General features: G+C 43.0%; 1 protein-coding gene across 3 annotated transcripts in view; it reads left to right on the top strand.

Moving 5' to 3' along the window:
* Nucleotides 1–1201: 1201 nt before the first annotated feature.
* The window catches only part of LOC306924323 (IgGFc-binding protein-like), an 83072-nt gene continuing 56683 nt past the window's right edge, over nucleotides 1202–27590 (top strand). For 2 of the 3 annotated variants that reach the window (XM_079502812.1, XM_079502813.1), the window contains exons 1-10: nucleotides 1202–1428; nucleotides 6871–6950; nucleotides 7970–8203; nucleotides 9225–9421; nucleotides 10152–10385; nucleotides 11811–11996; nucleotides 14065–14249; nucleotides 16817–17023; nucleotides 18591–18724; nucleotides 24600–24884. In XM_079502812.1, coding sequence (XP_079358938.1) covers nucleotides 1368–1428; nucleotides 6871–6950; nucleotides 7970–8203; nucleotides 9225–9421; nucleotides 10152–10385; nucleotides 11811–11996; nucleotides 14065–14249; nucleotides 16817–17023; nucleotides 18591–18724; nucleotides 24600–24884 — 1803 coding nt within the window. In that variant the 5' untranslated portion in view covers nucleotides 1202–1367. Of the gene's footprint in view, nucleotides 1429–6870; nucleotides 6951–7969; nucleotides 8204–9224; nucleotides 9422–10151; nucleotides 10386–11810; nucleotides 11997–14064; nucleotides 14250–14778; nucleotides 14789–16816; nucleotides 17024–18590; nucleotides 18725–24599; nucleotides 24885–27590 lie in introns of those variants that run through there. The other variant, XM_079502814.1, reaches the window with a different exon arrangement.

The following is a 27590-nucleotide window of genomic DNA, read 5'->3' on the forward strand; positions in this document are numbered from 1 at the left end:
TAAAAGCTGCAGGCTACGATAGCTTTTATTGTTATTCTTCCGGTTTGAGGGAAAGGAAGTTCCAGATGATGGTTCCTCCCTTATGACTACAAAACAATGACTATAACATGACGTAACAATACCTCCAGACCGGTTCACACTGCAATTTTGTAACACAGACCAGCGGCTTTCCTCTGAGGTGGAAAGCCTGGTGATAACCCAGGGGTTCTCAACATTTTTGGCTGGGGACCCCTGAACCGGGGACTGGGGATCCCACCATCAATACAATGTCCTTAATAATAGAGAAAATACATCATAAATAAATACTGAAACTATACAGATATAATTATCCATTTTCCCGTCATTTTTATTTTTTTATTTTTTAATATATAATTTGGGGACCCCCCAAAATAATTTCAGGAGCCCCCTAGGGGGGCACCTGCAATTATTACCCTAACTGACTGACTGACTGACTGACTGACTGACTGACTGGCTGGCTGGCTGGCTGACTGGCTGGCTAGCTGACTGACTGACTGACTGACTGACTGACTGACTGACTGACTGGCTGGCTGGCTGGCTGGCTGGCTGGCTGGCTGGTTGGCTGACTGGCTGGCTGGCTGGCTGACTGACTGACTGACTAGCTGACTGGCTGACTGGCTGGCTGGCTGACTGACTGACTGACTAGCTGACTGGCTGACTGGATGACTGGCTGGCTGGCTGGCTGACTGACTGACTGACTGGCTGACTAAATTATGAATGAATGAATGAATGAATGAATGAATAATAATATTATAGCCTACAGACAACTCAGTGACTATACAGTAAATCAATGATTTTATTCCTTAGCCTTTAGCCCCCCCCCCCCTAAATTAAGTTGTTTTTATTTGTTGCTTTGACACCCATGTAAAGCATCTTTGGGTACTCAGAAAAGCGCTATATAAGTTTACAAATGTGTTGTGGATTGGCCTTTTATTGTCAGTGGAATATCAAGTCTCCAGGATTTCTTCACAATATGACACTGATTTCCCACGACACTATGGCATATTAGGAGTCAAACTATACTAGTGGTTCTCAAATGTTTAAGGACCCCTTAAGAGTGTGTACAAATGGAACCAAATGGACCTGTATTGTATGTCGTGATTTTTGTAAATAAAGCTTTGTAAAAAAATAAAAAGAAAAAAAAGAAAAACCTCCCTGATTGGCATGATTAGGCTCAGCTGTGTGTGAGCAGTGTGTTCTGTTCCACATGCTAGCTGCATCTGCTCTCTCTCCCTGTCTGATCTCATCTGTCCAATTTAAAACATTCTACATAAGAATTCAATGTCAAGTTGAATTAAGCACATAGTTTAGTGTGGCCGGAGCCGCCATTCATTAATTAATTTGTTGTAATGAGGTTGTTTTTGGCCATGGATGCTGCTGTGTTTGTGCTACACTGTCTACTGAGCTGTGGTGAGTCAACCATGTTTAATCTATTTGTTTGCAAAAATCTGTGCTATTGAACAGAATGAACACCCTGTGTTATTGTTTTCAAAAATATTGAACCAATTTAAAGTAGTGCAAAGTGCTTTGGACAAAACCTTAAAGGGATATTTCACTTTCCAAAAACTTTTGGTGATTTGTATCATCTATTCTACTCGGGCTTAAATGTGAACACCCCAAACAGTTTTTAAGTTACTTGATTCAGTAATTAGATATTTGATATCAATTTTAGCTGTCCCACTCCCTTCCTATACAAACCCATTATAACTTCAAACTCTATTTTAACCATGATAGATTAATCAAACGCCTAGCCCCATATGTGCCCTCTCCCTACGCTCATTCTGTAGCTCCGAGATGAGGTCACAGAAAGAAACCCCTCCCACCCCGTTCAGAAACGGCGCATGTTTCCACAATTCCCCATTGCTTACCCTTTTCTTAACAATGCACCAAAACCTTGAAGTGACGTTCCGGGTTTACACTAATTCAACGTCAACAACGGAAAAGAAAATCCAACTTTAAACGGTTACACGAGCGTTACAGCGGTTGTTTAGCATGTTTTTCAAGGAAGTTGAAAAGCTTTAGCGCCTCCCCGGCGCCTCCTCTGGTCGAAAATGTCCAACTGACTTCAGTTCACTCGACATGCCCGCGCACACGCACCAATCCCTTGATAAACATGGAAGCGACTGACAAAATTCGCTTCGTAAAGGCTCGGTTCAAATCGCTAGTTGGATTTTCTTTTCCGTTGTTGACGGTAAATTAGTGTAAACCCGGAACGTCACTTCAAGGTTTTGGTGCATTGTTAAGAAAAGGGTAAGCAATGGGGAATTGTGGAAACATGCGCCGTTTCTGAACTGGGTGGGAGGGGTTTCTTTCTGTGACCTCATCTCGGAGCTACAGAATGAGCGTAGGGAGAGGGCACATATGGGGCTATCAAACGCCCAGCCTTTTTTTTCAGTTGACGTCCTAATATGTGAGGGGGCTGTGTTTTGTATCTTTGCATCTTCATGTCGCTGCATGGCTTCCACTGAAAATGAATGGTAGACTGCATCTTTGCATCTGCCTGTGTGAACGCAGCATTGGATTTCAAATTTTCAAATTATATTACAGACCTACACGAACGAACAGACCTGTAATTAAGGGTCCATTTGGTTCCATTTGTACACTCTCAGGCCCCTTTTCCACCGGTTGGTTCCCAATTAGCCGCAATTTGCAACTCTAGATTTTTTTACAATGGGATGAATCTAGAGTTGCAATACCCTCCATTGACTCCCCACTCATCCAATTGTGTTTGTGATCTGCTTGTGTTAAACAACGTTAAACTCACCAGCATTGCAGCTGTAGTCCAAGCTTGAATTATCCTCTTTCAATCTGCCAAGCTTGTTTTTCATAAAAATCCCCCGTAGACATGTTATGCGAGCTACTTTCTGTCCAAAATATTCCACAAGTAATATTCCGAGCCGCCATTTTGTATTTTCCAACGTGCCGTAAAACAAGACGTGTGGGAGAACGCTTGTTTAATAGAATCTTACCTGCGCAGGTAAGTCACCCAAAGAAGAGGCCGACGCAGCGTGACGCCCCGCCACACACAGCCTTCTATTAAACAAGCGCTCTCCCACACGTCTTGTTTTACGGGAGTTTGGAAAAATACAAAATGGCGGCTCGGAATATTACTTGTGGAATATTTTGGACAGAAAGTAGCTCATAAAATGTCTACGGGGGACTTTTATGAAAAACAAGCTCGGCAGATTGAAAGAGGATAATTCAAGCTTGGACTACAGCTGCAATGCTGGTGAGTTTAACGTTGTTTAAGACAAGCAGATCACACAATTGGATGAGTGGGGAGTCAATGGAGGGTATTGCAACTCTAGATTCATCCCATTGTAAAAAAAAATTGTAGTTAGGCCTACTAGTTATTTTTGGTTCTTAATCTATGAGCCAGGGCTCCAAAATTGGAACGTTGAGTGGGCAAAACCATACCTATATTAAATTGTTATCACTTCCCCAGTTGATTACTTACATGAAGACAATGATTTATTGTATTACAAATTAAATATATATATGCAAATGAGGCATTATATATGAAAAAGCTACAACTGTGGAAGAGTTATCATATATTCATTTTACTTATATTGATCCTATAAACAATTTATAGTATAGTTTAGCCCACTCAATTCATAATTAACGTTCCAATTTTGGAGCTCTGGTTCACGGACAAAGAACCACAAATAACTGAACCAGGGTCCATTTGGTTCCATGTGTACACTCTCAGAGTTACAGATCCGTAAGGGTCCATTTGGTTCCATGTGTACACTCTCAGAGTTACAGATCCGTAAGGGTCCATTTGGTTCCATGTGTACACTCTCAGAGTTACAGATCCGTAAGGGTTAATTTGGTTCCATATGTTACACTCTCAGAGTTACAGAACCGTAAGGGTCCATTTGGTTCCATATGTTACACGTTGTTATATTTTAAGCTCAATTGTGTAGTTTTTCTTTGGTGAATAGTATAATACAATGTTGACCTCGTGTCACATGACCTATGCACACGATCCTGTTTCTGCTTTGACACAAATTCTACTTCTCCCCTGAGCGAGTGAGCAAGCAGGCTCTATGAGCTCAGTGGTGAAAATGAGATCCGGTTTAGAAGCAAACGGCAAAGTTCATTGTGCAGCTTTAACTGATGGGAGAACAACAAATATCTGTAGTTTTCAACCAGTGGTCCGTGAGGGGGTTCCAGGTGGCCCCCAGCTAAAGGATGGACAGTTGGTAACCAAATGGACCCAAGTTATTAGATTAGACTCTTGAGAGCGTAAAATGAAGCCAATGGGTCCATTTGGTTTCATGTTACGCTCTCAAGTTAAATTATTGAGGCGCTAACGCTATGTCCAGCTTTTGGTGTGTGTAACCCAATTTTTGTCCTAACACAAACATTAAATGCCATTGACGATGAATGGACAATTTTGAGTGTTTGTGTAAACAAACACAAACACGAAGGTGAGGACGCAAATTCTGATTGGCCGGGAATGAGATGATGATAAGAGCGCCCCTCACATTTTTGTTATACATCTGCATTACTTAATTTACAAGAGGTCTACACACTTGGAGAATGTAGAATAATTGTTATTTTGATCAACTTGTGCCTGTTATCTCTCCTAATGGTACCAACATCAACGTGGCATGGAATCTTATCTGACGACAACAACATTCTTTAGTTTTGGGTCTGAGATCTTTCTTTCTTTCTTAGTAATGGACGTTACAAACAATGCAATGTATAGCCTATTGTCCATTTGGTTCTATGTGTACACAAAGAGTTACAGACCTGTGAAGGGTCCATTTGGTTCCATGTGTACACAAAGAGTTACAGACCTGTGAAGGGTACACGTAATTAACTCTTTTATTCTCTAGTTAAGAGATTCCAGGCTTAAATAAGAGACAATTAACACTTACATTTTGACGCACGGCGTAGAGAGTTGACTACAGCAGTGCAGACAGATGGTGCTGTGTGTGTGTGTGCGTGTGCGTGCGTGCATGTGCGTGGTGTTGTCAAACTGGTATCTGTCAAAATCTCTGTTCCTGCTTAGATGCATGAGAGAGAGAGAGAGAAAACAGATGCCGTGTGGTTTGACACACACACACACACACACACACACACACGTCACACACACACACACAGGTGTGTTCCTGTCCAACCAGGAAGTTGCCTCTGATTGGCCACAGCGTTTTGATACATGACACCTAGCTCTCTTGTTTCTCACAAACAAGCAGGCAGTACACACACACACACACACACACACACAGCTAGACTTACACCGGTGGAGGTGGGAGAATAACTTTAGTACTCAGATACTACAGCAGGGGGGGGTAAACGTCTGTTTATCAGCAGACGTTTAGTCAGGAGATATTAATACCTTCACCAATGTGTTAGTAAGAGCGTTTACAAAGATATTATCCATAACATATCCCACATTGGTTTCTATTCAACCACTCTAGGGGAATGTTTGACAGATGCTGAAAGTTGGGGTACCATCAACAACCAATATAGCTTATGGCAAAATTTCATTATACGTAGCATGTGACGTGTCAAATTAGGGGGTCTTCATGATTCTGAACCCATTATAATCAGTTTTCCACAAAAAACACTCCAAACACTAAATTCGGCCATAGCCCCTTGTGCCCCGATGTGCTGACCTCATCACATTTGTGATGACGGCTATGGCCGTTTTCAGCCAAAGTAATGTTTTTCGTGCAAAACCAATGCTTGGACTGGATTCAGAATCATGAAAACCCCCTAGTTTGACATGCTACTTAAAGTATAATGAAATTATACTAGTTATAATAGTTGGCCAAATTGTCGAATAATATAAGAGTCAACATATTATTGTGAAAATTGCAATCTATAAGCTCACAACATCTTGAGGTGTGTGTGAGCTTGAGAGAGCTGAGAGCTTGTAGATCTGCCATTTTCTGTGTAACCAAGTCAAATACAATTCCAACTGCTTGTCAGGGTGGGTGGGGGGTCAAATAGGATTATTTTGGGGTGTCCCCAGTTCAAATATGATTTTGTCCTCTCCGATTCACCTCTCTTTCTCACAGTGCTGTGACTTGACTGCAGCACTGTGTCAAAGACTGTATACTGTGACAAAGTAAGTTATACTTCTGCTTTGACTTTCTGCAGCACTCTGTTAAAGTTACTGTATACTGTGACAAAGTATACATTCTGGAAACGGCCAGCCAATTAGCCCTTCGCTATATCCCACCCCAAAAAGCGATTGTCCAATGCCAATCCAAATAGTTTAGCAACTGTTGCTATGCAGGTAAAGCTTTCGCCACCTCATAGCTGTCAATTGTTATTTTGCATGGCTGTGTTGTTGGGAAAAGCTACCCGAAATACTAATGACCGTAGGCTTGGGCTACACGTAGGCTATATATGGATCTTTTGCAAAACGCACATTTTTGTGTACGTTTGGCCCTTTCAGCCACACACAAGGCATTTTCGGCCACTCAAACGGAGGTTTTTGGAAACGTGGACACGTATGGGTCCATTTGGTTTCAATATAGCTATTTAACACTGATACTGAACAAACACTCTATCTATAATCTATATCAATTATTACTATCCCACTATAGAGCTATTCAGCAGGTTCCTCATGTCGTTAATTATAATGTTAATTGTAATGTCCTCGTTAATGTGGTGTGGGTGAATAACCATCTAAGTCCAAAATGTATTCTGACCCCTCCCGAAAAGACCTCTGTACTTATCCATTTATACATTATGGATAATTAGTATGGAGGGTTATTCGTCTCAAATGTGCAATTATAATTTATGTCCAATGTTTCCAATTTAGGTGTGTTGGGTGGACGCAGCCGGTTCCTCGGGTCGTTAATTGTTTTAATTATATTGTTAAATGTTCAGGTGTGTGGTGGGTGGACGCAGAAACCAGCAGGTTCCTCTTGTCGTTCCCTCAACACAACGAGCGGTCGGCCTACCATGAGGTAAGACACTGTTTCACTACCAGTAACCTGTTTATTCTGCCTATTTCAAAAACATTTCTAAAAATGATATGTATTTTTTGTCTTCCTACATTTAAAACAAATGATGAATACAATCCACAATTCCACAAGAAAGAAATTCCACAAATTTTACATTTAATAGTGGTTTATGATGGCTTGCCGTCCTAATGCTACATACATTAGCATTGGATTGCAATTAGCATCTTGGCAGCAAATTTTTGTTTTAGTCAGTCTTCTGAATAGTTTTCATTTAGTTTTACACCTGGAATGTTTTTGTGTTAGTCGACTAAATATCATACGATTTCAGTCGACTAAATCTACAGTTGATGCTGTCGTAATGACTGATTTTACACTTGCTGAAAATAGCCGATCTACAAGCTCACAACTCGTCGTGACGCGTTGTGAGCTTGTAGATCGGCTATTTTCAGCATGCAACTAAGTGTAAAATGACTTACTCTCTTAATTTCTTGTCCACTAGTCCCTGCCTAACATTTTAGTCTAGTTTTTTATTTGTGGACGAAATTGTCAATATATTTAGTCTTAGTTTTAGTCATCATGGCTTAGATTTCATTTAGTTTCCATTTAGTTTTCGTCAGTAAAAAAAGTCGACGAACATTTTTCGTCATTGTTTTAGTCGACGAAATCAAAAAAATAACCTTAATAATAGAGAAAATATATCATAAATTAATACTGAAACGAGATTTAATCATTAAGGAAAGTTTATGCATGTACTATGTAAACTCTTCATTTCCATTTTTCCAGCCATCCAGTTGCAAAAAAAAAATATAGGCCTATATATATATATATATATATATATATATATATATATATTTTTTTAATAATTTGGGACCCCTCCAAAAAATGTGGTGACCCCCCCCCCCCCCCCCCTGAGGGGTCGCGACACAGGCTCCAGCGGTCAGGGAATCCATCGTAGTGGAGTTAAATATTCTGTGACTAACTGTACACTGTCTGTCTTTCTCTCTCCCCCTTCCACAAATCAGGTGACGGTGACATCATCGGCGCAGTGGACCCCGGTCCGTGTGGAGGTTTTGGGGGCGGAGTTTGTGCGTCGCCGCTTCATGTCGCCGCGCCGCGCCTGGACGATCCGCCTCCCGCCCACCGTGGGCGTGGCTTCCACAGGAGGGGGTGAGGCTTCTTCCCTTCATCGCCACGCCCACCTCCTCTGTGTGACGTCGCCGCAGCCCGTCCGTGTGCTCGCCTCGTTCTGCACCCGGGTAACCATGGCGACCAGCACATTTTTGAGGGGTGCTAGCCCCTCCTATACACGGGTTTAATGTTTGTCTTTAGTTCAAAGTTTGTTTTAGTAAACGCATTGACAATGAAGGGAACATTTACGTCATGATGTGTCGTTTACGTCATATTGTCTCTTTATTGTTAATGGCGTTTAATGTTTGTTTGCACCGTTTGTTTTACATCGTCATTACATAACCTAATCAACATGAGTTAGACTTAGCGCACCTCACTTCACACGGGTACGATTTATTTTTTGTATTTGTTTAAACTGCTCTGGCGAAATGCGTAATATAAGAGCGTAATATATATTGACATTTTATTTAAAGGATAGCCCCTTGAGATGCACCATCTCGTTTTAGAGGGGGTCCTCGGGCACAACACAATGAATACAATACAGTACATAGACAAAACTGTACATATCAACACCCAACAATACACTTACAACATCAACAAAACATAGAGGCTCTCCAATAGAGGCTCACCGAAAGGGAAATTCTTGGCCGAAAACCGAATACCGAATATCCGAATATGATTATATATCTTTTTTCCTACCATTGCTGTCATGGCCGTACCTAAAAGCTACCTGATTTATGGCAAAATAAATGGTTATGGCAAAACGTTACTTAAATAATAATCACTAGTATGGGTCCATAAAACATCTATTCGGCTCTTTTGAATGCATCAATTGCATATACTATTCGGTGATACATTTTCTGCCTATTAGGGCCGAAACCGAATAGGCCGGAAAAGCATTTTTAGCCATTTTCTGCCGAATATTCGGTGCATCACTAATCAAGACCAGTAGCAACTGCACTGAAACAAATTACAAAATACTAATAGTAATAATGAAATATAATACTATATTATCGACGGGTTGAGTTGAAGCGAAGGTCAGACAAAGTGATGAGCAGAAGCAGACTCCTTCCGTCGATTACGACTAATCGAGGTCAGGCCTAGATTATTGAATTATAAATACATATTTTTGAATCCCCCGCCCCCAAGGGTCGGTGTGTCCACAGCGCGGTGCCTGACGTGCTGACCTGGGGCACCCTGTACTACGCCTTGACCCCTGACCTCACGGCCACCCCCGACCTCCCAGTGGGGGCGGGGCTTATCGGCAGCCTGGTGATCAGCAGCTCCGACGAGGACACCAGCGTGGACGTCATTCTGTCTGGAGACGTCCTGGTGGGCGACAGGAGGTACTGCATCCAGTCTGTCTGCTTGTAGATCTGCTATTTTCAAATGATTTTTATACATTTGAAAACTTGTGAAATGGGACATTCTGCATAATGGGCACTTTCTACTTTTAGACTTTAAGTACATTTTGATACCAATAATTTGATACATTTACTCTGTAAATAAATGTAGAATTCTGGACTTCCACTTGTAACGGTGCATTTCCACGCTGCAGTATTGATACTTTTACTTAACCCATTTTTGGCGGGAACCCCTTTTGGTGTTTTAAGCATTATGTTATACTTTAGCTGTTGAAAAATAGCAGATCTACAAGCTCATAGCGCTACGACCTTGGTCTGCCATTTTTTAAAAATCGTGAAAATGTGGCACAAATCTTTGAATATATTTCTTTCAGAAGACTTTTTATTTATTTCGACGTCAGGCCTAAACCCATTCTGGGCGGGAACCCCTTTTGGTGTTAGCATTATGTTATGCTTTAGCTATTGAAAAATAGCAGATCTACAAGCTCATAGCGCTCCACCGAGTGGCACGCTACGAGCTTGTAGGTCTGCTATTTTTGAAAGATCGAAGAACGACTGACATAGAAACATTGCTTTTTCAGAAAACGGTCATGATGTAGAAGACATTTTTAGAATCTGATCTCGGGTCTAAATGGGTTAAGTAAAATATAAAAGTGAGCACTTTTTTTTTTCTCCACGGCTGCTATTAACGACTGTCGTGTCATCATTCCAGGCACCCGGCCGGCAGTGTCCTCAGCCTGAGCCTGGCGGCGCGGCAGAGCGTTCAGCTCCGCGGCGCCGCCGGCTCGAGCCTCTCCGGCTCCGAGGTGCACTCCCAGAATGCCGTGGGCGTCCTGGCCGCGTACGCCTGCGACAGACCGGCCATTGGTAGATGCCCTCACGGCTTCACCGCCCTGGCGCCCGTCTCTCAGTGGGGCCATAATTATGTCGTGCCGTCCTCTGCAAGGTGGGTATGAGTTTATTAGTATCTCGCGGCTTGGTTGAATGCTGATTGACTCCGATTGGTCAATCGCCGAATTCAGCGAATTATTGATGACAGACAGCACCGCTCTATAACATATTTTATGCCGTAGACGATGCAGTACCCGGAAATGTATTCCATTTGATAAACGGTCACTTCCTTGTTTCCGAAGCGAGTTGTTGCGTGGCCAACTTGGAATAATTACCGTAAGCCAGGAAATACTTTAGTTTTATTAATTTGTGTATTAAGTAGCAGTGTTTTCGTCGACTATTACCATGACGAAAAATGTTCGACTACCTTTTTTCACTGACAAAAACTAAATGGAAACTAAATAAACTAAGCTATGATGACAGATTACGTCAATACAAACTATTTTAGGGAGGGACTTGTGGACAAGAGATCCAGTATAAGTCATTTTACACTTGGTTGCATGCTGAAAATAGCAGATCTACAAGCTCACATTGCGTCGCAACGCATTTTGAGCTTGTAGATCTGCTATTTTCAGAAAGTGTAAAATCAGCCATTACGACGGCATCAAGGCCCGCCAAAATACATTTTAGTCAACTAAAATCTTATGATATTTAGTCGACTAAACCTAGACTAAGACTTAAACATTCCAGGTGACTAAAATGTGACTAAAACTAAAATTAAGTTCCATTCCAAAGACAACAATGACCACCCAGGCAGCCATACATTATCCCTTACTCATTGTCTCCACCAGGCCGAGGGCGTGGCAGAGACTGATTTGCGGCCTGTCTGTCCGCACGTCCGCTCGTCTTTATATGCGTTTCGGTCGGTGTGTCTGTGACCATCTAATCTCGCTTAGCCAGACCACTATTGTGCCTTTTTTATAGCAATAACACATTTTTGTGGTAGGCCTATTTAGCCTGGGTTCCAGCCGGATTCACTGCTTTCCGTCGATTTTGTTTTGTCGCTCGCTACTCAGTCTGGCCAGCAGGCAGCAGACTCGTGATTCATAACGTCACCTGTTACGTAGCCACGTTGTTGCTCACTCAATGCTTCTCACTGTTGGAAAAAAATAGTGCTAGTTCGAGATTCAATCTACGGTCAAAAGTAAACGTATAGGGGGCAAAAACATGCCGTAATCCTGGTCTCTAAACAGCCTCCCCCTGGCCTGTTTTTGATGAATTGAACATGGTGGACCCTGTTGTAAACAAGTGTAATGCTTAATTGGGTCGTCCACTCACAGTTAACAGCCTTTGTATTGAGTTTGTGCTTGAAATGTACTGTAATTCTGCAAACTGTTAATAAAATATTCAATCAATGCTGGGGCGCCTGATGGAGGGGAAAGGAACTGGTTGGAATAACGTGTGGAATAATGTGGCTATTCAGAAGCCATTTGTACTCCTAAGGCTTATAACTTCAATACCCCTGGTCCTCTGTAAACAGCAGCAGCAGCTCAGACGTCCTGCTAGCCATGTCGGCGGTCAGCACGTCGCTGCAGATCAGCGTCGGGGACGGCGAGGAGACACGGCGGCTGTCCCTCCTGGGCGGGGTGGTGAAGTCCATACCGGTCCAGAGCTCCCAGCAGATGCACGTCACCGGAACCAGCCCTCTGCAGCTCGTTTACTACAGGTATTGTTGAGAGAGAGTCTTTGGTCTCACTATTCGTGATCAGCGGAAAGCATCGGAAAGCAGGACACAGCATCAAGATTCAGGCATCGCGGCATCATTCTTTATTTGAAGTTAGTCGGTCGGTCTCAGTACAGTGACATGGCAACATGTCTCCGTCTCCATTCTCCCCCAGTCTCCCTCCATCAATGAATTCACTCCCCTTTGTTCCCCTGCACACCCCCATTCACAGTAACAAATGGACAATCAGTAACAGGTGGTTTATTCAACATCTCTGTTTATGGTTGGAGTTTAAGCAAGCAGGAAACAAACATGCTATTCTAATCCAAGCGCTCTAAGATGAGAGCACACTATTAGTAACACCTTTGTTGACAATGGTCTAGTGAGCATGGGAACTCCGTCGTTGGTAGTCTCCTTTCTGTTCTAAATAGGAATAGTTTACACAAATACACGTTTGCTGACATGGTGTTTATGGTAGGCATGGAGATTCAGCTGTCGGTTAGGTCGGATGAGCTCAATGATGAGACTAGATTGGATGGAAGGATGAGATGTATATATCTATTTGGCATTCTAATATTTCCATTACAGTATACGCTCCACAAAGGGGGCTTCAGCCCCTGCCCTTTTACCCCGTCTGTAAAACAACTGCCCTTTCCAGACCACGAATGTGGCATTTACTGGTACTATGGCGACATAAATGCCATGCCGGAAGGAAGGCAGCATTCAGGAGGGGGTGCATACTTAGTTTAGACTAGTCATTGGTTAGACATGGGTTAAGGTTATGTTTAGGTGTGCTGCCCCGTGGGAGGTTAGGTTTAGGGTGAGGGTTTGAGATACGTTGTAGTTGTAGGACTAATAACTAGTCTAAACCAAAAACTGTCTAAACTAAGTACTGCAACCTTCAGGAGAATTGCTTTTTTCCCGAAGTCTCCTGAACTTGAATACAGTATTTTGCGTTTGAACAAATTTGTTTAGAAATCCATGTCGTTACACCGCATCTCCACTAGCTAAAGAGTGCTGGGTTGCGCCCCGACAATAGTTGATCTACAAGCTCACAACGCGTCCCAGTGAGCTTGTAGATCTGCTGTTTTCGCTATTTTTGTCAAAGTGCCCTCTTGAAGGGATTTCAGCCCGTGCCCCTAACACTCTCTACACCAGGGGTCCTCAACCCGTGGGTCGCGACCCCTCGGGGGGTCGCCAAATTATTTTAGGGGGTCCCCAAATTATTAAAAAAAAAAGATATATATATTTTTTTCCCACGATTTAAAAAAAAAAAATAGCAGACCTACAAGCTCGTAGCGCGCCACTCGGTGGCGCGCTATGAGCTTGTAGATCTGCTATTTTTCAATAGCTAAATTATAACAATGCTTAAAACACAAAGGGGTTCCCGCCCAAAATGGTTTAAGGTTATTGTAGCAGTCAATTTATATTGGGGGTCGGGAGGGGGCGGGGCGGGGGTCCCGAGACGTTGCCAAAGCATTTCCGGGGGTCCCCGGCCAAAAACGTTGAGAACCCCTGCTCTACACGTCCCTGATGCGCTCTATACCCTGACGTTGGATGGAGTCTAGTTCTGCTCCTGTGTTGTGCTGATCAGAATAATATTGACACTAGGGAATATTTTGCTCCCGATCCGATTCCGATCATTTGATTTTGAGTATCTGCCGATATCGATCTTTCCCAATCCGATATTTATCACAAATTCACAATGGTACAATATCCAAAATCACAGACAACATCCAGTCTGATATCGTGCCATGGACATAATATTGATACAACTGATTTATTTTTTTCTGATCACGTGAGTCGGATCGGGACAACCCTAGTTTTCCCACCACTGCCCACTATACATTTTTAAAGTGCAGCTCAAGACCTACTTCTACACTCTTTCTTTTAAATGATCTTTTAAATTCCTTGTTATTCATGTCCTCACTGTATTGCATTACTTCTATTATTTTAATGTTTTATGCCTTGCTTTCTTTTCCTTCTCTCCATTGCTCTGTAAAGCACTTTGAGCTGCATTTCATGTCATGAAAGGTGCTATACAAATAAAGTTTTATTATTATTATTATAGGCCCGATGACGTCCGCAGCTGGCGGCGGTCCTTTGTGGTGGCGCTGCGTTCTCAAGAAGACCTGTGCCAGGACGAGGAGGACGTTTTGGACGGTTCTGGTTCGTACCCCACGCCGCCGCAGACTGACTGGAGCCTGTTCCTGAGCACCCTCGGCAGACACTCGTCTCCAGCCCTGTGCGACCAACGTAGGTGTCAAGTTGTCAACCCGCCGTTACTGTTTATAGGAGAGTTAAGGCCCCTGCACACAGAGCGCGTTTTTCGGATTTTTAGCGGCGCGTTTCCAAAAGAACGCGCCCAGTGTGCAACCACTTTTACTTTTACTTCCACTTCCGCTACACCTCAGAGGCAAATGTACTTTTTACTCCACTACATTTATTTGAAAACTTTAGTTTGTAGATTGTCATTATTAGAAAGCATACTTTAACCACGTCAGCCCTATACGTTTCGGCCATTTGAAAATGGCCGATCTACAAGCTCACAATGCATCGCGACGCATTGTGAGCTTGTAGATCTGCTATTTTCATACATTTTAAAGGTTAAATATCGGTTGCATACCGAGTACTTCCTACTTCCGTGCAAGGTTTATTAAATCGGGTTAGGAAGCGATTCGAAGACCGTACGGTGGACTCCATGTTGCTCCCTGGAAGGAAAGAAACATGCTCAATTGAGACCAGGAGCATGAGCACCCTCGGCAGACACTCGTCCTCTGCCCTGTGCGACCAACGTAGGTGTCAACCCGGTGTTACTGTTTACAAGAGAGTTTTGTGGCTAGAAGGCATTCTCACCTTTTAGTTGCACTTGTTTAGTCCTCATGAAAGTGGTCCAGTTTTTTTTTGTGTCCATTTCCCCTACCCCACCATAAGGCCCTGAATGGTGTGTGTGTGTGTGTGTGTGTGTGTGTGTGTGTGTGTGTGTGTGTGTGTGTGTGTGTGTGTGTGTGTGTGTGTGTGTGTGTGTGTGTGTGTGTGTGTGTGTGTGTGTGTGTGTGTGTGTGTGTGTGTGTGTGTGTGTGTGTGTGTGTGTGTGTGTGTGTGTGTGTGTGTGTGTGTGTGTGTGTGTGTGTGTGTGTGTGTGTGTGTGTGTGTGTGTGTGTGTGTGTGTGTGTGTGTGTGTGTGTGTGTGTGTGTGTGTGTGTGTGTGTGTGTGTGTGTGTCATGTTGTATGAAATTGACATATTGGTTGTTCAGTTTGACCCACCAGTTTTGGAGATATGGCTTATATAGAGTAACAGCGAGTTGAGAAAACGGGCTTGAAAGGTTGACTTCTGAGGTCTCTAACATTACACCTATGCGACATTTTTAAGCATTTATTTTTTTAAGCATTTATTTCATATTTACATGTCGATTTCAGCTCTGACACTTATTTCAGACATGCTCTGATATTTGAAGAGTCTGCCTGTGCTATTAACTCATTTTGGAAAGAACGTTTTTCTCCTCTGGTGAAAAGCTGGAATTTGCACGATGGCGGGCTCAGTCAAATCTGGTCACATATCTTCTCTCCATACAGTATGTTAAACTTCACACTGTACTGCATAGTAACACCGTTAACGTGTTTCAGCCGTAAAGCGTGAGCTCTCGTCATTCACAAGACTTTTGAGTGATAGAAATAAGCGAATTAGCACTACAATCCAACAGTCCATTCAGGGTTTATATGGCCGTTTAGGTGAAATAACCAATAATGCGATTCCCCCCCCCCCCCACAAAATAACTGGACCACTTTTATGAGGACTAAAGGTGAGGAAGCCTTCTAGCACGAAACTCTCCGTTAACTAATTTAGACCTGAGAGACTAGATTCTACAAAATGTCTTGTAAGTGGTGCTCAACCTTTTTCATGTCAAGGACCCCAGAATTAAATATTTGGCCTAGGACCCCCATCTGAAAATATGTTTTAGTTAAAAACGTTCGCTCTGAAAGAATACAGTATATATTCAAATATTTGCGCCACATTTTCAAGATTTCGAGCAGCGTAGATCTGCTATTTTTCAACAGCTTAAGCATAACATAATGCTTTAAAACATCAAGAGGGGTTCCCGTCCTAAATGGGTCAAAACTCACTTCACATTTTTGTGTTTGTACCCACGTTTTAGCATAATTATTCATCTTCACTACAAACTCACACGGGATCGTTGGTAATGAGCGAGCCATTCGTTGTGCTTTCGTGAAACAAAATCAGTTTGAAATGCATGCATGCATTTCCATGAATGCATTTCCATGCATTCGGTAGTTGGAGCCCATTAACCAGGATTGATTAATTAATTATCTGTAATGCATGCCCAGGATGCAGCTAGTTTCAAAAAGGGGGAGGTTAGAAAAACTAAAGTCACACTACAGGCGTCAGAACTTGTCCTTGGCAGTCGATTAACCGCCACCCGCTTTTCTCTCAAACACAAACACCAAGAGAGTAGCCTACAAAAGAGAGAAATTCAGTCGGACTTCACTGTCGTAACCTTTTCAAAAATATTAGTCGTAAAAGTGTATAATATTTAGAGAAATCTTAAAAGTTTCAAACAAGTAGTAGTTGTGAATTAGCAAAATTTGGACTGAATGTTTCCTTTATCCTCAGACCTCATGTTACGCTAATGCACGCGACTTGTTTTTCATTTTTGTTGTGCGCGTCCGTTGTCCTCAAACTACACAGCCGTCGACAGGCATCTTCTCAGCCCCTCCCATACCAAACCTCAATGGTGTCATGGCGGGGAGGAAAAGCAAGGTCACGTCAACAACTAACCTTTTTTTTTTTTTTCTTCCGTAGTTCCGTCATCCTGTGCAGAGTTTCGGTGCGGAGCAGGGAGGAAGTGCGAGATGCGAAACCTGCGTCCAGTGTGCCGCAGGGCGAAAAGCAAGCTGTGCTCGGCGTGGGGAGACCGCTACCACCGCACGTTCGACGGAGAGGTGTTCATCCTAGAGGGAGACTGTAATTACACCCTGGTGAAAAACACCTGTCCTGACACCCTTAAAGGTAATGTCATTACACCGTGGTGAAACAACACCTGTCCCCACACCCTTAACCGTTTCCGTCCGTAGGACGGCTCCACACGTCCTAGGGAACCCAATCGACGCGTTCATAGGACGTCCTAGCGCATCCTCAATGATATCAGGCGAGAAGAATTTTTTCCTTTTTTTTTTTTTTTTTGACTGGACAATTCCTTTACACCTCAAATATGGGTGTAAACAGCCTTAGTGTTTAGTGTAAACGTTGTTTGTTGTGGTGTTTGATATTCTATTATGCTGCTGCATTGTCTGAAGGAAGACAAACAAAAATACATTTTACTCTTATGTACCTGTACACAAGATGTAACGATAAAGTACAACCTTGAGTGAATCGGTCCTAATATCCATCATCTAGCTAAAGGACCCCTGGGGGTCCCCGGACCCCACTTTGGGAACCACTGGTATAGGCTACTTGACCAAGACAAATGGATAGCAATTTTAGGAATATGATTCAGGTAGTCTGATATGAATACTCAAATGTGCTTTACAGTGGCGTGCACAGATAGACACTAGGGGGTGCTAGAGCACCCCCTGCCCTTTTGGCAATGTGCCCTTTTGAAAAAAAAAAGAAAAAAAAACTTTTTTCTTTTTTTTTTTTGATTTTTCAAAAATAGCAGACCTACAAGCTCATAGCGCGCCACTCGGTGGCGCGCTATGAGCTTGTAGATCTGCTATTTTTCAATAGCTAAAGCATAACATAATGCTAACACCAAAAGGGGTTCCCGCCCAAAATGGATTAAGGCAACCGGCCGGTTCCACGCGCTGCACAAGGTGCCCTTTTTTAACTTGAGCACCTGCCCCTCTAAATGTCTGTGCACGCCACTGGTGCTTTACATGGGGGGCATGAGGAAACGACATAAAAACAACTTTAATGGGGGGAAAAACACCATACTAAGACGAAGGAATAAAATCAATAACGGTGGGCTGGGTCTTTGAACTCCTACTTGGGAGTCTGACTAACCCTGTATGGCCCCTGCGATAGTGGTTCCCAAACTTTTTCATGTCAAGGACCCCCAAATTGACACCAATTAGCCCGCGGACCCCCATTAGAAATGATATGCCAAGGACACCCGAGCAGTGATTTTCAACCATTTTCGTTTCAAGGAACCCCAGTTTGAGCCACATTAGGCTACAGTCATTTCTATCTCTGGGACCCCGATTTATATACTGTATTGTAAAATCAATGTTATTTTAACTCTTGAGTGTACAAATGGAACCAAATGGACCCGACTTTGGGAACCACTGCCCTACGCTCTAGCTTCCACAGGCTTGGTGTTGCAAAATCGCCACAAAAGCTAACCACGGTAGCTTTTGTGGTGGTCAGCTAACATGAAGCTAACGCTACCCCATAATGGAACCTCTCTCTCTGCTATTGCACATAAATGTGCTTTTATCCATGCTTCCATCCTTTTGCCTTTTTTTTAAATAAAATTGTCCTATCGACAGGGTGCGATTAAATGCAATATTTTTTTAATTGCAATTAACGCGTTAAAAGTCCCGGCCCTAATGTAGAACTATCCTGTTCTGTGTTCAAGGTGTGGTTCCAGTTCAGATCGCCGTACACAGAGCTTACGACCGTGACGCAAAAACCGCCTCCATCCACGCGGTGCTGGTCAGCATCCACGGTCACAACATCTCACTGTCTAAAGGGGATAAACACACAGTTTGGGTGAGTAAAACAACATATCCCTGTCTTAAAAAAACGTCCCGCATAGAGTCTTGGTGAGTAAGGGCCATGCGGGGGAGGGCGGATGGCAGAAGACGGCCATGCAACAAGGTTGTGTCGTCAAACCACGTGACTCCCATTGGAAATGCATTGCGAGCCGTGCGACACACTGAAGACGCAGGACACAAGTGTCTTCTTGCGTGTGTTTTATATGTGAACGAGGCCTTAATCAACGTCCCCATGTCTAAAGATGATCTGGGTGAGTAAAACATCCACGGTCACAAGTTTCACAACATCTCCATGTCTGAACACATCCACGGTCACAACATCTCCATGTCTGAACACATCCACGGTCACAACATCTCCATGTCTGAACACATCCACGGTCACAACATCTCCATGTCTGAACACATCCACGGTCACAACATCTCCATGTCTGAAAACATCCACGGTCACAACATGTCTAAACAGGATACGCATATACCCATAGGGGACTGCCCATAAGTCAGACATTCCCTTAGTCAGACCTGCGTTGCTGGGTAAGACTCAACTGTGGCCTGTTAAAGGACCCCTTCACCTCTTTTCAACTATCTTCATATAATAGGTCCTCACTAATAAAGTCCCTAAAATCATGAAAAAATGGCGCAATTTCTTTCTACTCGGTCTGTGTCTCATAGGAGGGCTGTGGGCAGTTCAGAAACCGTCCTCCAGTGGGGAATACTAGCTAATAGAAACAGCAGGCTTTCTAGTCCTGAAAAGTTGCAATGCGAAAATGGAAGCCAATCGTTCTCAATAATGAAAATCTAAACATTTTTGTAAAAAAATCTTGTTTAAAAAAAATCTGCCTAAAGTCCAGGCATTCTAGCTCATTTTGGACCTAAAAGCTAAAGTAATTGTAACACAAGATTCTTTTTCACAGACCATTTCTATGGGGTCTCCGGAACAACATACTAAAAGTCCCAAGAAATCCCAGTTGGCGAAATATGTTTAATTGGCATCAATCCAAGATGTCCGCCAATAAGATATTCTCAGAAAAATACATGGCCAATTACCAATATTGGAATAAATTCCTTACCAATAAGTAATTTAAACAGTTTTTTTTCACAGACCATTTCTATGAAGTCTCCAGAACAACATATTAAAAGTCCCAAGAAGTCGTAGTTGTAGAAATTTGTTAAATTGGCATCAATCCAAAATGGACACTAACTGGGACTATTATCAGGAAAAAATGCCATATAAATTCCTGACCAAGAGGTCATAATTTCCTTCTTCACAGACCATTTCTATGAAGTCATCAGAACGCCGTACTAAAAGTCCTAGGAAATCCTAGCTGTGGAAATATGTTTAATTGGCGTCAATCCATGCAGGATGTCTGCCAATTAGTGGCTCAGCAGCAGTGGCTCAGAGGTAGTGTGGCCGGATGGGAACCACAAGGTTCCCAGTTCGAACTTGGGCTCCCCCAGAGTTAGTGACGAAGTGTCCTTGAGCAAGACGCTGAACCCCTAATTGCTTCTGCAGGTTGGTGCCTTGCATGGTTTCCTCCACCATCTGTGTGTGAATGGGTGAATGTAATGCACAATATGTAAAACGCCTTGGATAAAGGCACTAGGCTATATAATATTTACCCGTATCAAATTATGACGGGCCCAATTTCCATTCGTCTGACATTTCAATTGACTTCCAAATATATTGAGCTGAGGATATTCAGATACAATACTGCATTTTAGCCATTTTGAACCAATATAACTGAAGGCTGTTATTATCATTTTCTATCTAGACTATAGAACACGCTGACATCAGTAGACCTATACACGATCATAATTTTGTTTAGCACTTTGTTCGTTATAAGCTAACAAGCCAAATGGGCATTACATTTATAACTAACATTAATGTTAGATTAATGTTATTAATAATGTTAGATTAATAATCGTTATCATTTTTCCAGAAATCCAAACAATTTAGTTGCCACTCACCTTTGAATTACTTTCCAAAACTGAAACTAAATAAGAATAGTTACAATATAGTAATAATATTAATAATACTCAGTTTCATCGACTTCAAAGGCATTTGACTCGATCTACAGGGGCACAATGGTGAAGATCCTTAAGGCCCACTCCGGGCGACCATATGCAGGAACAAGGGCCAAGCTGGTGACCCCAGATGACAACAGCGAGGAGTTTGACATCCTGGCTAGGTTAATGCAAGGGAACAAACAACCTAGCCCCCTTCCTCTTCATCATAGTCCTGTATTATGCACCCAGGAAGGCCATCAGTGGACGAGAGCAGGATCTTGGCTTTACTCTAACGCCAAGGAGGTCGAGACGACATACCAAAGTAGTCCTGACAGACTGTTGTTGTCCGCACAGACTAGACTATGCGGACAACATCAGCCTGCTCTCCGACAACGTGGAACAATCACACCTTTTTTCCAACAGTACTCCTACAGATGTTGTCCGAAAAACATGCAAATGACATCAAAAACAGCCGATCTACGAGGTCATGCTGCAAAACTGTATGCACCAAAAACAGCCGATCTACAAGATCACGCTGCTACACGCGGTTATCACCTATAATATCTCACCGACATCCACCTCTGACAACAGGAGGCACTGTGCTGAAGGAAGTCAAGGACTTCAAGTTTCTGGGCTCATGGGTCAACTGAACGGAGCAAGATCTGAAAGTGAGGGAGGCACTTGCATGGAGGTCCTTGAACGGCATGGCCAGTGTATGGATCTCCCTCCAACCTCCTCCCCTGTGAAATCAAACTCAGCTTCTTCTATGCAACGGTGGAATCTGTTCCTCTATATGGCAGTGAATGCTGGACCCTGAAGCCAACCCTGCAGAAGTCTCTAGACGGGTGCTACACCAGAATGTTGCATGCAGTACTTAACTTCAACATGTTACCAACAAGATTCTGTAGCCAGTCACGTTACCAGTCGACTAAAGAGCCATGGCCCAATGGGCGAGTAGTAACGCAGTACCGTATAGCCTACAGTTGTCCGCCCCACATGGAAGCGCGTCCACGCGCGCCAGCCAGGAGCTAGGCTCGACTGACTGGGGGACCTCCACCCCAGGGAGACTGACAGAGCTGCCGACTACTAGGTTAAGGTCTGTGCCGCCTGCGGGAACATACTTGTAGAGGTTACCCATACACACCGCTGCCCCAATGTAGCCACGGCCGGGGCGGGAGACGAACCCGGGTTCCCCATTCCACAGGCACATACGTTACCAGTCATGGACGAATGAGCCATGGCCCAATGGGCAGCTTGAATTCTTGTAGGACTCTGACTAATACATTTGTAATATAGTTCGTCAACCAACAATTGGTATGCTGAAAAAAACATTGCACAAATTCCTATGAGCTGGGGGCTCTAAATGTATAATCAAACTGCAACCCATTTTGTATTAACCACTCTGTCCCAAAATAAATCATTCAAATGTATGCAATTTTATAATAAAGTGGTGGCTATTTTGGATTGATGCCAATTAAATGATGTGTGGACTGTGGTGAAAGAAATCCTGTTACAATTACCTTTTGGCCAGGAATTTATTCTAATATTGGCAATTTTTCTTATAATAGTCTCAATTGGTGGACATCTTGGATTGATGCCAAATTAACATATTTCTGCAACTAGGATTTCTTATGACTTTTAGTATGGTGTTCTGGAGACTTCATAGAAATGGTCTGTGCAGACAAATCTGTTACAATTACCTCTTGGTCAGGAATATATTCAAAGATTGGCCATTTTTCTGATAATAATCCCAATTGGCGGCCATTTTGGATTAATGCAATTAAACATATTTCCGCAACCGGGATTTCTTGGGACTTTTAGTATGTTGTTCTAGACACCTCTCAAACGATGTGTGGTGTAAACAATCCTGTTACAATTACCTCTTGGTCAGGAATTTATTCTAAGATTGGCAATATTTCTGATAATGGTATTATTGGCAGACATCGTGGATTGAGGCCAATTAAACATATTTCTGCAACTAGGATTTCTTAGGATTTTTAGTATGGTGTTCTGGAGACTTCATAGAAATGGTCTGTGCAGAAAAAAATCTGTTACAATTACCTGATGGTCAAATGTGTTCCAAGATTGGCCAAATAAGCCCAATTGGCGGCCATTTTGGATTAATGCAATTAAACATATTTCCCCAACTGGGATTTCTTGGGACTTTTAGTATGTTCTGGAGACCTCATAGAAATGGTCTGTGAAGAAAAATCTTTTGTTACAATTACTTTCTCGTGAAATGCTATTTTGCCTGGACTAAATGATGATGTTTCTGAACTGCCCACAGCCCTCCTATGAGACAGACTGAGTAGAAAAAAATTGTGCCATTTTATCATGATTATTAGTGAGGACCTATTATATGAAGATAGGTTGAAAAGTGGTGAAGTGGTCCTTTAAGACATGCGTGGCCGGTTAAGACTCACCTGTGGCTATGGCGGGATAGTGTTAGTAATTGTCTGACTAACGGGAGGTCGGACCAATGACGTGTTGCCATCCTAGACACGCATTGAGTCTCAGTACGTTTTAACGGAGGGCGACAGCCTGGCATATTTTCAGTGCTAGAATGTTTTCAGAGTCAAATGGTGACTCATATAGGTTAGCAAGCAGCACCATCTAGCCTAAAAAACAAACGCTACACGTTTCAAAACACGTCATTGCCAAGTCAATGTGTTAAAAAATAAAGAATTTCAGTCGGATAACTCAAATAGATTTAACCGTTAATTATTATAGCATGAGAATACTGAGAAAGGTGTGCATACAATATTTTATCTTGGCGTTCGGCTCTGCTACATCTTCTCTCTGCCTGGCACAATTATACAACCATCAGTAAACGTAAAGAGCAGGGAGATAGATATACAACTAGAAAAAGTGCCCTTCTGGGCACAGGTCTCCACCAGGAGGATAGGACTGTGTGAGATGTTTGGCAAAATGTTTAGGATTAATATAAACATGTTTTTGAGGCATTTTGTTCCAAAAATGTGTTTTGCAAAAATCAACCTGTTGGTGGCGCTATAACAGGCCAATGTGAAAAGGGTGGGATATATTCCTCAGCCTAGTAAGAAAATGTGTGAAAGATTTCACGTAAATTGCATGCTGCGTTCATGATTTGAGGCTTTTGTTCAAAACGGGGCAATCTTGCAAACTGTGAAAGCTAATTATAGCCAATTAGGATGGAATATGAAATATCGGACAGATCCGACTTGAGCACATGACCATAGAGATAGTGTGTAACGATTTGTGAGATTTTTGGCCAGAATCTGGAGGAGTAATATCAAAAAATGTGTTGTACAAAAGTTGGCCTCCTGGTGGCGCTATAAAAGGCAGATGCGGAAAATGCAGGTCAACGGTTTGTCCTTGGCCTCTAGGGAGTGTGCATGCAACGTTTCACGCAGATCGGTGCAGTTTTAGGTAAAACATGTGAAAAGCTGCCTCATGGTGGCGCTATAACAGGCCGTTCTGGAAAATGTGGGGCAGAGGTTCATCGTTGGCATCCAGGGAGTGTGTGTGCAAAGTTTGGCATCGACTGGGTTAACGGTGCCGGAGATTAGCTGGTAACGGACGGACGGAAGGACACACGGACACACGGACGGACACACACACACGGACGGAGTGCAAAACATACTCTCTCCCCATGCCTTCGGCCTGGTGGAGACAAATACTCCCTCCCCATGCCTTCGGCCTGGTGGAGACAATAACATATATCATATTTACATATCGATTTCTGCTCTGACACTTATTTCAGACATGCTCTGGTGAAAAGCTGGAATTTGCGCGATGGCAGGCTCTCAGTCAAATCTGGTCACACACACTGTATATATTTCTTGCGTGGATTTAGTCATGCACGCATCACGTTGTTGTCTCCACAGATCGACGGCCAGGAGAGAGAGCTGCCGTTCACCTTGGGGCGTTCCGGCGGCGGCAGGGCGGCGGCGGTCAGGTTGCACCCCAGCGGTTCCGGCGTGGTTCTGGACACGGACGCTGGTCTGAGTCTACGCTACGACTGGCTCCACCTGCTGCAGGTGGCGGTGGAGCCGCGGCTCTACGGGACGCTGTGCGGCCTGTGTGGAAACGCCAACGACCTCGCCGACGACGACTTCATCGCGTCCGACACCACCTCCGCGCCGGGGAGCCTGAGCCGGAAGAGAGATACGGTGATAAATATCGTACCGTGAAGATACAATCGTACCGTGTAGTACAATGTAGTATCGTGATAAGATATTCAGAGATATCTATTTACAATTTGGGTGTTTAGTAGACGCTCTTAATCCAGAGCGATTTACATTAAGCAATATCAAAAAGCATGGCATACGTAAAACGTAGTTATCGTGAAACATGCTTAAGGTAAGAACGAAACAGTGGAGTATCTATATAATGAAACTATATATCACTCATTCTTGAGATGAGGGACAAAAGTGGAAAAAACATGTCCCACACATAAGAGCCTTATTTATGTTAAAAATAAATTAATTCATAAAAATAAAAGCACTTGCAAAGTTAAATGTAATACAGTTGTGTATTATTATGCCATTAATTTCATTATATATTTTTTCATATGCCATCTAAATTATTTTAAAGCAGGCACTGTACCCAAAAAGGCCTGTATTTAGCCTGTCCCCAGCAAGTTGTCACAATTTCAAACTGCCAAAAAAGTGTCTAATACTGTCATAATCACATAAATATACATACTAAATGAAAGTAGATTGTCAACAACATAGCAAACAATATACACAGTTAATTTTAATTTATATTTTAAATTAAATATCTCATATCAAATGTGTGTCCCACGTCTCCGTCAACTCCGTCAGGTTTTTTGAAAGTCTTAAATTAATCAGAAAATATTGTCGACAGATTTAGCCTGAAGACTCCTTTTCCAAGTCCTGTTTATATTTGTTGCAACAGTGGAGCACCTGGTCTGACAAGCATTCAATTGTTTGATATTTTAAACAAACAATGTTGATATCAATGTGGTCACAGCTTTTACATGTCAACTCCGTCAGGACATTATTATGATCTTTGTTAAGAATTCCAAAATGTTTGGTATTTTAGTTTAGGGTTAGGTTTAGCTAACGACTGAAGAAAAACTAAATGGATAAATTGTACTACAGAGGGTTAAGATGAAAACAAATGCCATTTAGTCAACTCCGTCAGACGTCAACTCCATCAGGTTTTGTGTCTGACGGAGTTGACATGTATCTGACGGAGTTGACAAAAGTGTTCCCAAAACAATAAAATGATAGTTTTTGAATAATGGGAAGTATTCTAATTTGGCAGACAGTTAGAGCATGCCTTAAGGAACATTTTTGGCTATAGGGCCATCACAGATTTGTCTCGTGGTGACCATGGCAGCCATCTTCCAAAATGGCCGCCACCTGATGTTATTTTACAATAACTCAAGTTTTAGACCACCTAGGATCTTGATTCTGGTGACTAATCATACATTTTCAAGGATGAGGGATACAGTGGTACAATTTAGATTTTCCCTATGACCATGGCAGCCATTTTTCAAAATGGCCACCACCTGCTGTTATTTTACAATAACTCAAGTTTTAGACCACCTAGGATCTTGATTCTGGTGACTAATCATACATTTTAAAAGATGAGGAATACAGTGGTACTATTTAGATTGGTCCTGTGACCATGCCAGCCATTGTTTTTCAAAATGGCCACCAACCTGCTATTATTTTACCAATAATTCAAGTTATAGACCACCTAGGATCTTGATTCTGGTGACTAATCAATGTAATCATACATTTTAAAAGATGAGGAATACAGTGGTACTATTTAGATTTGTCCTGTGACCATGGAAGCCATTGTTTTTCAAAATGGCCACCAACCTGCTGTTGTTTTACCAATAACTCAAGTTTTAGACCACCAAGGATCTTGGATCTGGCGACTAATCATTACATTTTCAAGGATGAACTTTCTCTGGGAGGGGTCAGGGTTTATTTCAGGTGCAGGTTGAGTTGCTACTGACAGGACATTACAGTAGGTGGGCTTTATGGCCTTTGACTTGTCCCTTTCAGGCACAGACGCACAGTTTGACTTCACTGGCCACTGCAGGGAACTGTGGGGGAGAAACTTTGGTCTCTTGACACCCCGATTAGGTTCAGGGGTTTTTTGGTAGAGACTTGCCTTTCATGACATCGTTGCTGCAGCAGTTGATCTCCTTACTGCGAGCGGTGGCACACTCTGGGTCTCTTGGGCGTTGTATCTTGGTGGCCTCCTGCCAGTGTTTCTCCGTCCTCATGAGCTCTGTGTTCTGGGGCTCTTACATTGTCTTGGCTGGAGATTGCTTTCCTGCAGGGTCCAGCCCAGTCTTGTGCAGATTGCTGCTGGCCCACCTGGAGGCCCCAACCTCAATTGTTCGGTTGGTGTGATTAGGTGGGGTGGTCTTCCCCAATCAGGATGATGGGTTTGACCCTTTCAAACCGTTGTAGAGGCAGTCTGGCCAAGTATCTGTATTTAGTTGTGAGGCTAGATACAGGATACGATTGCTCACCCAGCCCCAGGTGACTTGAGGTGAAGGCTCCTTTGATTTGGTAACATTGCTTTGGTTGACATGCTGGGGACACAGAACGACACTGATGCCTTCAGTGTCTGCACATCCTGCCTGATAGTTCTGAAGGCAGATCTTCAGGTTTTCCGTTGAGGCAGAGTCTTTCGCTCACTGTTCACCTCAAGCAGGACTTCAAGGTGTTTGCCTTTGCACAGGCTATATGGCTAGGACTCGTGCTTCAACCACTCCGAGAACTCCAAGGGTGTTGGTTGCTCCTGGGCCGCAGAGCATTGTGCGGCGGAATTCAACTCTTATCTCTGGTGGCAGCTTGTTGAGGAGTCGTGCAACTTGTGAGCCGCAT

The sequence above is a fragment of the Electrona antarctica genome (assembly GCF_951216825.1).
Source record: "Electrona antarctica genome assembly, chromosome: 6".
Classification (NCBI taxonomy): Eukaryota; Metazoa; Chordata; class Actinopteri; order Myctophiformes; family Myctophidae; genus Electrona; species Electrona antarctica.